The sequence below is a fragment of the Poecilia reticulata genome, chromosome 7 (assembly GCF_904066995.2).
Source record: "Poecilia reticulata chromosome 7, P_reticulata-male-v2, whole genome shotgun sequence".
Lineage (NCBI taxonomy): Eukaryota > Metazoa > Chordata > Actinopteri > Cyprinodontiformes > Poeciliidae > Poecilia > Poecilia reticulata.
In genome coordinates, this window is record NC_088836.1 from 33,769,831 (window position 1) to 33,780,519 (window position 10,689).

The 10,689-nt window shown below is 38.3% G+C and overlaps 2 protein-coding genes across 2 annotated transcripts; both read left to right on the forward strand.

Annotated features, from left to right (window-relative positions):
- The first annotated feature begins 746 nt into the window (after positions 1–746).
- LOC145552326 (L-rhamnose-binding lectin SML-like) lies at positions 747–2,765 on the forward strand. The gene is made up of 7 exons (XM_081609430.1): positions 747–854; positions 1,091–1,144; positions 1,376–1,400; positions 1,607–1,669; positions 1,757–1,889; positions 1,994–2,097; positions 2,541–2,765. Exons 2-7 carry the CDS (start codon positions 1,091–1,093, stop codon positions 2,546–2,548), a joined length of 387 nt encoding a protein of 128 aa, XP_081465556.1. The 5' UTR covers positions 747–854; the 3' UTR covers positions 2,549–2,765.
- A 4,490-nt stretch (positions 2,766–7,255) lies between these two features.
- On the forward strand, positions 7,256–9,261 carry LOC103468109 (L-rhamnose-binding lectin SML-like). The gene is made up of 7 exons (XM_081609428.1): positions 7,256–7,367; positions 7,597–7,650; positions 7,861–7,888; positions 8,025–8,093; positions 8,179–8,308; positions 8,420–8,524; positions 9,037–9,261. Exons 1-7 carry the CDS (start codon positions 7,350–7,352, stop codon positions 9,044–9,046), a joined length of 414 nt encoding a protein of 137 aa, XP_081465554.1. The 5' UTR covers positions 7,256–7,349; the 3' UTR covers positions 9,047–9,261.
- The last annotated feature ends 1,428 nt before the right edge of the window (positions 9,262–10,689 follow it).

Sequence of the window (10,689 nt, forward strand, 5' to 3'; positions counted from 1 at the left end):
CTGACAACCATGGAACCAACTGGACAACAACAACTGCACACTGCTGCACAACAAACAGATAAACTCCTGCCTGGATATCTGAAATCTGACATGGAAAGAGACCAGACTAGTTTTACATTTGTCGTATCCCAGAATGCATCTGGCCCCAACGTTAAAATGCCTCTGCCGATAATTAAAAAGTATGGCAGAACTGAAAAATGAAATCAATACTGAAATGTTTTCCTGTCTATAGCAACATCCAGTTGAATATTTATGCACCATTACGTCAACTAAAGTTTATTTACTAACCATCACATCCAGTATTGATTTATTTCGAATTCCTCCTGGAGCCCAACACTGGTGCGGATCCAAACGACACCCCACCAAATAACCATGATCTGTAGCTTTATGACACCCTTAGCCTACTTCATGTTGTCAAACAGTTTCTATGTGGATAATATTCTCTCTTCTTCAGTTTGGCTGCACTAAACCCTGAGTGTTGCGAGTGAAACTGAATCAAAAACAAGAGAAATTAAAATAATACTTTTATATTTGCACACCATGCATATAGGGCATAACATTTATATCATTTTAAAGTTTTAAAGCACATTTTTACAGTTACTTGAATCATCTAAGCACAGCACTGAAATATTTCCATAATCTGATAAAACCTGACACATCTCTGCCTCACCATCACCAGCCTGGACTTCTGGTCTGAAAACCTCAACAGGATGAATTGTTGCCTGGATAAACACATTTTGTTCCTCTGTCAGATCATCAGTGAAGGGATATAAACCCTCCTTTCCCTGGTTGAAAGCACACTGCTTCCAGTCAATCTGGTTTCTGCTGCTGCTTTGATTCTTCATCACAACAAGGTAAGATTTGACTCAACAAACCCAAAAGGAAAACCTGCCTACAATTCTGTTCTTCTAATATATTTTATGATCAAATCTGGTCCTGATTCTCTGAAACATGAAAACTTGTTTCCATCATGTTCACATTGATGGATGAAATGTATTATTTGGTTCAGCAGCTTGTTGAAAATCTAGAAAATTATGTAATATTTTCAGTCATATCTCAGAGTAACTGAATGTTTCTTATCTTCATACAGATGAAATTTGTTCTTTTTACTTTGTTCCTTTGTGGATTCGTCCTAAAAGTAAATGTGAGTGAAATCCTTCTCTTCTGTTTGCTGTTTAGAAAATCAGTTGTTAAAAATCTACTTTTAGTGTTTTTATCTCTTTATTTTGTGAAACAGGCAGTGAAACACTGAAATGTGTCTGTGTGAACAGCAGATAAACAATAACTTTATTTTTCAATCAGCTCTAAAATCTTTGAAGACAAAAAAGTTTTTTGTAAGTAATTATTGTTTATGTCTGTTTCTTTTGATTAACAGGGAAAAAGTTCATCAGAATCAGAAGGTTTGTGCTCTAATCTTTCTGGTGTTTTGAGTTCACAAGGTGGCGCTGCAGGTTTTAGTGTGAAGACAAGCTGGGCATGAAGGCTGATGCTGAACGTTCATTATTTATTGGATCTAAAACTGTTAAACATGAATGTATCTTTAGATCATGGTGTCTGGACTTTTCTGTGTCCTGATATTAATATGATCTGAATGTCTCATATGCAGCAGACCTCCCAGTGGAAAAATCCCTCGTGGCATGTGAGGGAGCAGTGGCTCGACTCCACTGTGGTAAGGTCACTGGTTTCACTGGTCGGTTCTGGAGCATTACACCATGAATACATTCAGGTTTCCAACATTTCCTCCTCGCTCTGGCAGCAAAAGGTCAGGCCATCTATGTGATCAGTGCTACATACGGACGCTGGGACTGGAAGACCTGCAGCGCTGGGAGACCTGCCTACCAGCTAGAGAACACTGAATGCTACACAGACAGAGAGGAAGTTGGTGAGAGGTACAGAGCTTCAGTGTTTCCTGAAAGTTTATCGAACTGGATGTGAATGAGTGAATGAGGAGGTCTAAGAAAGGAAAATGATCGACTTTGGTCTGAATCCACAGATGCAACGGGAAACAGTGGTGTAAAGTCAGAGCCAGTAACTATGTGTTTGGAAATCCCTGCTATGGAACCCACAAGTACCTGGCGGTGGAATATCTTTGTTACGGTGAGTTCAGGCTCTCACTTCACTAAAATCTGTCTACAAACAGGAACAGCTTTAAAAACTTGGTGCAGCACAAACAGCAACTTTATGGATGTTTTCTCTAATGATCTACTTTAACTGAACAAATCTAAACAAAAAGCATTGAGAAGAAGCTTATTTATTCTGTTTTTTTAACTTAATTAACAAACTCAGAATATCTGATTGGCTAATTAATTAAATATAAACAAAATAGTAATTTCTTAAGATGTAGTAATCTGTCAGATGTGCTAGATGTTTTTATTTGTATTTATTTTTATTTTATTGTATTTTTTACTTCTTTCTTTGTTTCTGTTCCTACAGAATACTTATTTCATGATTAGAACTGATGATATTTTTCTTCAAGGTGTCTTCAATTTATTCAGCTAAAATATATTATTAATATTTTCATTGTTGTTTTCTTTATGCAGTTCAATGAAACGACCATCAAATCTCCTGTGCTGTGGTTGAAATGCATCATAATCAGTAACATCCACAGACACTGTGGTCCTCCGATTTACATACAATTCCTCTTCAGTTTCTTTCACTTTCTCAACCATTGATTTAGTTTGTTTTTTTTTCTTTATTTTTTTTTTAAATCTTCATTCGTGTTGCTTTCATGTCATGTTTTCCTGAATAAACTTGACTTGCATCTACATGTTGCTCCATCTGACTTTTTCTGGATTTGTTCACTACAAACACTGATCAGGATAAAAAAAATTATCCAAACTATGAAGGCATGCAGTTTAAAAACTGTTTCCAATTTGAACAGGAAGGAACTGGTGGAAGAAGTTGGTTGAATGTCTGTGAGAATGCTGCCTGCACTCATCTGGATCAGACCAAGATGGCCGCCAACCAGACGAGATACCTTCAGGGAGTTTTATTGGAGTCACAGCAATGTTACATCACAAAAAATGGAAAGTCATGAACATGATCATGGTCTTCCAAGTCACCAGTTGAAGACTGGTGTTCATTCAGTTGTTCAATGCCAGATCCTCTCTGCAGCTCAAAGCAGAAACAAAGCAAGAATATGTTGTTGTCTGTTTTCAGCACAACATGAAAGTCATATAAACTCAGCAGATCCAGGTATAAAAGAATCCAGGACTAGCTGAACATGTTGGCCTAAATATATTCTTAATTTCCTATTAACTAAAACAAATGCTGTTTGTGATACACCAAAACTCATAACTACTTAAAAAATAAAGCAAATGTTTTAAGTTATTCAAAAATCTACATCTTCTGTTATATTTTTGACCCATGGAGGTCGCCGTTTTTCACCTGCTGGGTTCATGACAGCAGGTGTCATGAACCCACCTGCAGATTGGACTGTAGATTCGGTCTATTACGTACCGAATCTACAGAGTAAACATTGGAAGGCTAACTTTACCTGAGTTATCATATTGCGTTTGACTGGTGTAATTCTAGATAATGTCACACTGTGTCACTGTTGCCTGTGGTGAGTGTTGATTGCTTCCAACATGAAAAAAGAGCGTAGTGAAAAAGAACCACAGGACAATTTCCAAAGGACCTACTTGTGCATTTGTCTCCAGAAGACTGAGTCATTTGTATGAGCAAAACTGACTAAGGTTTCAACAGATGACTGTTACCTTAACTAGCTAAAAATAAATTTTGTGCTGACAGTTTTTATCCACAAAGCACCCAAACCCCACTGCCACTGGCGAGAGACAGAAAAACGCTAGGAACGTTGGAAGCTCTTTTCAAATGATAACAGCACTATTGCTACTTCCACAGGTGCTGATTGTGAAACCTCCTGTCTGACACCGGACCAAAGACCGGATCTTTACAGATGTTACCGGTCACAGAGCTACAGAACTGGTTATTGGATTGCACAGTCTGCTTATTTTAGATTACATTTGTGAATCTAAAATAAGCAGCAGCAGCATCAAAACACCAGCAGCTCCTACAGCCAACTCGGTCCTCTTCCTCTGTTTGGTTCTCCTCATCTTCATCACCTCTTGTGATTTCTGCTTTCCTATCGATTTCAATTTGAAGAGGCTTAAAGACGTTACTGTTTTGGCTGGATGTAGCTGGCACAGTTGAACATTTAGATGTCATTTACCCAGAATGCATTGCAGTGTGAATAACAAGGCAATGCTTGTGCTGTGGAAAATTTATCCTTCTCCATGCTAAGTTCTTGATGTATGAGTTCGAAGAAGAGTCAGTGAGTTTAATTTATGAATTCCATTTATTAACAGCTGGTCCATTTCTCATGCTTCCTTTAGGAGTTAGCAGGACAAAATGGCATCAAACAAAAGTTTTCCATTTTTTAGCCTCTATCTAAGCTACACCCTAAAGAGGGCGATCCCTAGTATGTCTTACAGTCTAACCCTAGCTTTGAGGGCATTTCCTAACATGTAATTTCATCACATGTCAGGGCTTTGGACCCACAGACCGGCTGCTGGTCCTTGATCCTCTGCATCCTCTATCACAGACGTGAGGATGGACTGGATAAAGTTCTTCGTCATCTCCATGCTCAACACCAACAGCCAGGTCTTCACCAGATCCAGGCTGATCATCACCAACTCACTGGTCACTTGACTGGCCTTGATGACCCCCGGGGTTGTCTGCTGGAGGCTCAAATGTTCCCAAACCATCTTCTACAGCAATTGCATGAAGACTGAGATGAGGCGGACATGTAGCTGGCATTGTAGCTGGAAGCCAATTTCATGAAAATCAGACTTCTCCAAACACACCCGGATCACACACCCTAACACAAAAGTGACAGAAAAAAATGTGATATGGGCCATTGCTGAAACTTACCCAGCACCTTTAAAATAGCTTATACTGTCATTTAAAACCATCATCCTTATGGGCACCAACTTTTAGTTACCCATAAGGGAGGAGGTCCCCATGACATGACTGTGTAAACAGATTAAAGTCCCCATGATGTGATAAAAACAAGAACAGGTGCGCACACACACATACACACACACTTTTCCACTCCTTTTTTAGCTTCTATCTAAGCTACGCCCTAAAGAGGGTGATCCCTAGTATGTCTTACTGTTTAACCCTAGCTTTGAGGACGTTTCCTAACATGTCATTTTCTTTAGCTTTAGCTTTGCATCTAGCAAAAAGAGATAGCAGGAAAACACAGAATTATTTATTCTCAACGGTCCCTCACTTCGGGTGATATAACATCACAGGCAACAATCATTAAATATGTCCATGTGTGTGTCCAAGCTATCTCTATAATACACGTAAACAGTAAAATAAATAAATAAACTTCAGATATCACCACAAGCCACCACTGATTGATTGATTGATTGATTGATTGATTGATTGATTGATTGATTGATTGACTGACAATAGCCCACCAGAAGGCCCAAAACGTTGATAGTCATTCTATATTTAGATTCCTATATAACATAAAACACACACACACACACACGTGTTTGCGTGGCTATCTTAGTGGGCACTTTCCTTTGACTTTCATTCATTTCTACAGCCTAAATTTTACCTTTACCATTTTCCTGACCCTAACCATCACATACATAACCCTATCCAAAACTCAATTCATACCTTAGCCCTAAATCTGACCCCTGACCCAAAAACAGGGTTTCCCCTTGTGGGGTCCAGGCTTCGGTCCCCACAAGGAGCAATTCGTCCCCACAACGTAGTATGTGTCAGGAAAATTGTCCCCACTAGTTATTACAAACAAACACACACACACACACATACATGTGTGTGTATATATATATATATACGTACACACACAGGTCGGTCTGTCAGGGACTCCCAGGCCTCTTTCTCTCCACATTTCGCTCCTGGGCTGTTGCATGACTAATATAAGAAAAACTGCAGAGGACAAACTAATCTGGGTATTTCAATCTTATTTCTGAAAAGTCAAGAAAAGACACTTGTTATTTTTGCTAAAGGCAATAACTCAGGATTGTGCTTCTTGTGTTGATTGAGGAATGTGTAAATGGCTTTGCATTGTTCAAGACTATTTGAGCTCCTTCACTGAGGAGCTCAAGTAGTTGAAGAAAAACTCCAAGGAATCTTTAAAATAACATGCAGAACGGCCAGTTCCACTTTACTTGTGACCACAATGAGTAAAGGTAAGGGTCAGGGTCAGAAGGAGGTCAATCCTGAAGATACTTCTTCACATTTCTGATGATTAGAGCTTATTTAACCTTTTGCTGTTTCCTTATCCTGTTGCTAAATAAGACTGATGCTTTATTTTTCTAAAGTTTGCTTTAAACATTTCATCTTTGAGAAGGAGCTCTTATCATTAGATATCACACCATCTACACCAGATATTTATGCCTAAATCTTCATCCTTTTGGCAGTTTATTGCATACTGCTGATGCTTATGGGGACCTTACTCAACATAAATGATCATAAACATGATCCTTCAATTCCAGACAAAGCAGCACAAACTCTGGTGCAGAAACATCCACATCACATTTACAGATAACTATTCTCTCTGTACTTTTCCAGAATCCCAAGGCCTGAGAAACGACTTGGTGATAATTTCCAGACTGAAATATCAAAGATTTAATTCTTCTCTCTTCCTAAATATATTTATATCAAGGAATGATAAATAAACATATATTTCAACAAAATGTATAGATAGGATTGAAATTAATTCATCATTTAAAACAGCATTTTGTATTTACTGGGATAACCTTTGCATGACACTAAAATTTATCCACAATCTGACAGAACAGAGAAAAAGCAAATTCAGAAGAAATCGTTAGCTCCATATGTTTCCAGAGATATTAGTAAGGTTTTAAATATTGAACTAATCCAAGAGTAAAATAACTGGGATTTCATAGAGCAGATAAAGACATTAATGGTTTATGATTCCTGTATAAAACCAGAGAGCAGATGGAGACGGCTGACAGAATCACGGTCCACATCAAGGCCAAGAATCTTCGTTAACAGAAAATCCCACCTGGCTGCTGCAGTCAGTATCTAAAACCCAACCAGGTTTTTCCATCCCAATATTTCAATCTGGAGTGACCTGCTAGCTTGGCTGATGGCTATGAAGGGATGATCAGTGATTTATCACCAGGAATGAGGAGAAATGGCTTCAGGTGTGACACACCATCACCAACCTGAACTTCTGGTCAGAAAAACTCCACAGGCTGAATTGTTGAAGGACTAAAGATATTTTGTTCCTCTGTCAGATCATCAGTGAAGGTTTATAAAGCCTCCATTCCCTGGTTGAAGGCACACTGCTTCCAGTGAGTCCTGCTGCTGCTGCTGCTGCTTTGATGCTTCATCACAACAAGGTAAGATTTGACTGAAAACTGGAAAATGTCAACCTATAGTTAAATTTTTTGATTTAGTAAGGTTTAAACTTTCAAAATGGAATAGTATCTTACTGAAACCATTTATGTTCATATTTATTCATTAAAATGTGCCATTTAGTTCAGCAGATTGTTGAAAATATTTCAGAAAATCATTGAGTTTTTCTCAGTCATATCTCAGAACAACTGAACGTTTCCTATTTTCTTACAGATGAAATTCATCCTTTTTACTTTGTTCCTTTGTGGATTCATCCTGGAAATCAATGTGAGTGAAAACCTTCTCTTCTCTTTGTGGTTTGAATATCTGTTGTTAAAACATTATTTTACTGGTTTTATTGAGCAATTATAGTTTTCCTGTCATTCAGTTGTTAACCAGATTTTAATTTGATGCTTTCAGCTCCAAGAAGCTTGAAGTAAAAATCCTCTGTCGTTTCCATTTGTGTTTAATTTTTTTTTCTTGTTTGTTTTTTAACAGGCAGGGCGTGGTTTACAGCAACCAATAGGTAGAGTTGCTGGTTTTAGCATGAAGACAAGATTATTGAATCTACAATAATGAAACATAAATTTAGCTTTAGATCATGGATAGCTGAACTTTTCCGTGTCTTGATATTAATATGATCTGAATCTCTCATATGACAGAACCTAGGTGGTTCCCAGGTTACTCATCCCTTGTGACATGTGAGGGATCAATCAGTCACATCCAGTGTGGTAAGGTCACTGGTTTTACTGGTTGTTCTGGACCATTACACCATAAATACATTCAGATTTCCAACATTTCTACCTCTTCCAACAGAAAACGGGGTAATATATGTGAGCAGTGCTAAATATGGACGCAGAGACCGGAGGACTTGCTCCACTGGGATAACTGACGACCAGAGAAGGAGAACTAATTGTTCTACGAGGGCAAATTATGTTTTTCGGAGGTACAGACTTTCCGTCTTTCCTAAAGGTTTCTCAAACTGGACATGAATTAATAAATCCAAGAATTGACAAATCGCAATTTCTAGGAAATTGACTTTGTTGTAAATCTACAGCTGCCATGGCAAATCAGAGTGCTCTATCTTAGTCAGTAGCTCTGTGTTCGGAGATCCCTGTATCGGGACTTACAAGTACCTGGAGGTGAATTATCGTTGTCAAAGGTGAGTTTATGGTCTAACTTTCCTAAAATCTTTCTAAAATTCAAGAACAACATTGTCACATGTTGTTCTTGTTTTTTTGTTTATTATTTATTTATTTATTTATTTGTTTGTTTGCTTATTTGTTTGTTCATTTTTTGCTTCCTCTAGTTCTTTTTTGTCAAAGTTAGCATCACATAATAAATATCAGGACTTGGAGTTTGGTTGCCATGGCGATCCTATGGAGCAGGTTTTGTCTAGTCTGGTTAAAACTTTCCCCTCATCAGCTTTAATGTTCCAGTCCAGCTCAGTAACACAGTCAGTAGCACTAATGCCTTGCGGCAACAAAGTCCTGGGTTGGAATCCTAGCCTTGGACTTTCTGCATTTATTTAGAAGGAATACATTAAAATTTTTAACCAAATTCAGAAAACCAGACTTGACTCTCCAGAGGCCTTGTTGCAGGTTTAGAACTGGTAATATTTTGCTTTCTGATGTCTAAAATGCATTCTGCTGAAATTATGTTAATATTTTCCAGACGCCTTTGAAAATAATCGGCCCTGAAGCGACCATCAGATCTGCTGCACTGAGGATGAAATGCATCATAATCAGTAACATCTACAGACGTTGTGATCCACTCATGTGCAGCTTCATCTCTCTTCAGTGTCTTCAGTTTTCTGAGAATTTTCTTTGTTTTTTGTCTCCAATCTTCATCCTTTTTGCTTTTATTTCAACTTTTCTTGAATAAACCTGACTTGCATTTACATTTTGCTCAGTTTGCCTTTGTTTGCTATAAACTGCCTGATGGGGACGACAACTTTGACAAACTCCTTCCAAACTATGAATGCAGTTTAGAAACTGTTTTCAGTCTGAACAGGAAGGAACTGGTGGAGGAAGTTGGTTGAATGTCTGTGAGAACTCTGCCTGCTGTCATCTGGATCAGACCAAGTTGGCCACCAACCAGAAGCGATACCTTTAGGGAGTTTTATTGGAGTCACAGCAATGTTACATCACAAAAAATGGAAAGTCATGAACATGATCATGGTCATCCAAGTCAAGGGTTGAAGACTGGTGTTCATTCAGTTGTTCACTGCCAGATACTCTCTGCAGCTGAAAGCAGAAACAAAGTAAAAATATGTTGCTGTCTGTTTTCAGCACAACATGAAAGTCATTTAAACTCAGCACTCAGTGTTTGTTTCACTCTTGTTGACTTGGACACATGCATCCTCTCTGGCTACAACACTGACAGAAATCTACAGTGTCACAAAGCCTGAAAACGTATAAGCTTCCTAAAATTAAAGACATCTGACGTTGTTTGCTACCGTTAAATTAACCACCGCTTATCTGTCATTTGCCTTGGGAAGTCCGACTGAGACGCTGGATCCAGGTTTAAAGGAATCCAAGACTAGCTGAACATGTTGGCCTAAATATATTCTTAATTTCCTATTAACTAAAATAAATGCTGTTTGTGATGCACCAAAACTCACAACTACTTAAAAAATTAAGCAAATTTTTGAAGTGGTTCAAAAATGTACATCTTCTGTTATATTTTTGACCCATGGAGGTCGCCGTTTTTTCACCTGATGGGTTCATGACACTTAATTGTCCATTATGTACTGAATCTACATAGTAAACATTGGAAGGCTAACTTTACCTGAGTTATCAAATTGCATTTGACTGGTGTAATTCTAGATAATGTCACACTGTGTCACTGTTGCCTGTGGTGAGTGTTGATTGCTTCCCACATGAAAAAAAGAGCGTAGTGAAAAAGAACCACAGGACAATTTCCGAAGGACCTACATACTTGTGCATTTCTCTCCAGAAGACTCTGAGTCATTTGTATGAGCAAAACTGACTAAGGTTTCAACAGATGACTGTTACCTTAACTAGCTAAAAATAACTTTTGTGCTGACAGTTTTTATCCACAAAGCACCCAAACCCCGCTGCCACCGGCGAGAGACAGAAAAACGCTGGGAACATTGGAAGCTCTTTTCAAATGATAGCTGCACTATTGCTACTTCCACAGGTGCTGAATCTGAAACCTCCTGTCTGACACCGGACCAAAGACCGGATCTTTACAGATGTTACCGGTCACAGAGCTACAGAACTGGTTATTGGATTGCACAGTCTGCTTATTTTAGATTACATTTATGAATCTAAAATAAGCAGCAGCAGCATCAAAACACCAGCA

Bases quoted from the DNA above. Each gene is read 5' to 3' on its own strand.
- LOC145552326 (XM_081609430.1), top strand. From the start codon at position 1,091: ATGAAATTTGTTCTTTTTACTTTGTTCCTTTGTGGATTCGTCCTAAAA. The intron at 1,670-1,756 runs GTAAGGTCACTG...TCGCTCTGGCAG, and splicing joins AGTGGCTCGACTCCACTGTG to CAAAAGGTCAGGCCATCTAT. The intron at 1,890-1,993 runs GTACAGAGCTTC...CTGAATCCACAG, and splicing joins AGAGAGGAAGTTGGTGAGAG to ATGCAACGGGAAACAGTGGT.
- LOC103468109 (XM_081609428.1), top strand. The intron at 7,651-7,860 runs GTGAGTGAAAAC...GTTTTTTAACAG, and splicing joins GATTCATCCTGGAAATCAAT to GCAGGGCGTGGTTTACAGCA. The intron at 8,094-8,178 runs GTAAGGTCACTG...CTCTTCCAACAG, and splicing joins AATCAGTCACATCCAGTGTG to AAAACGGGGTAATATATGTG.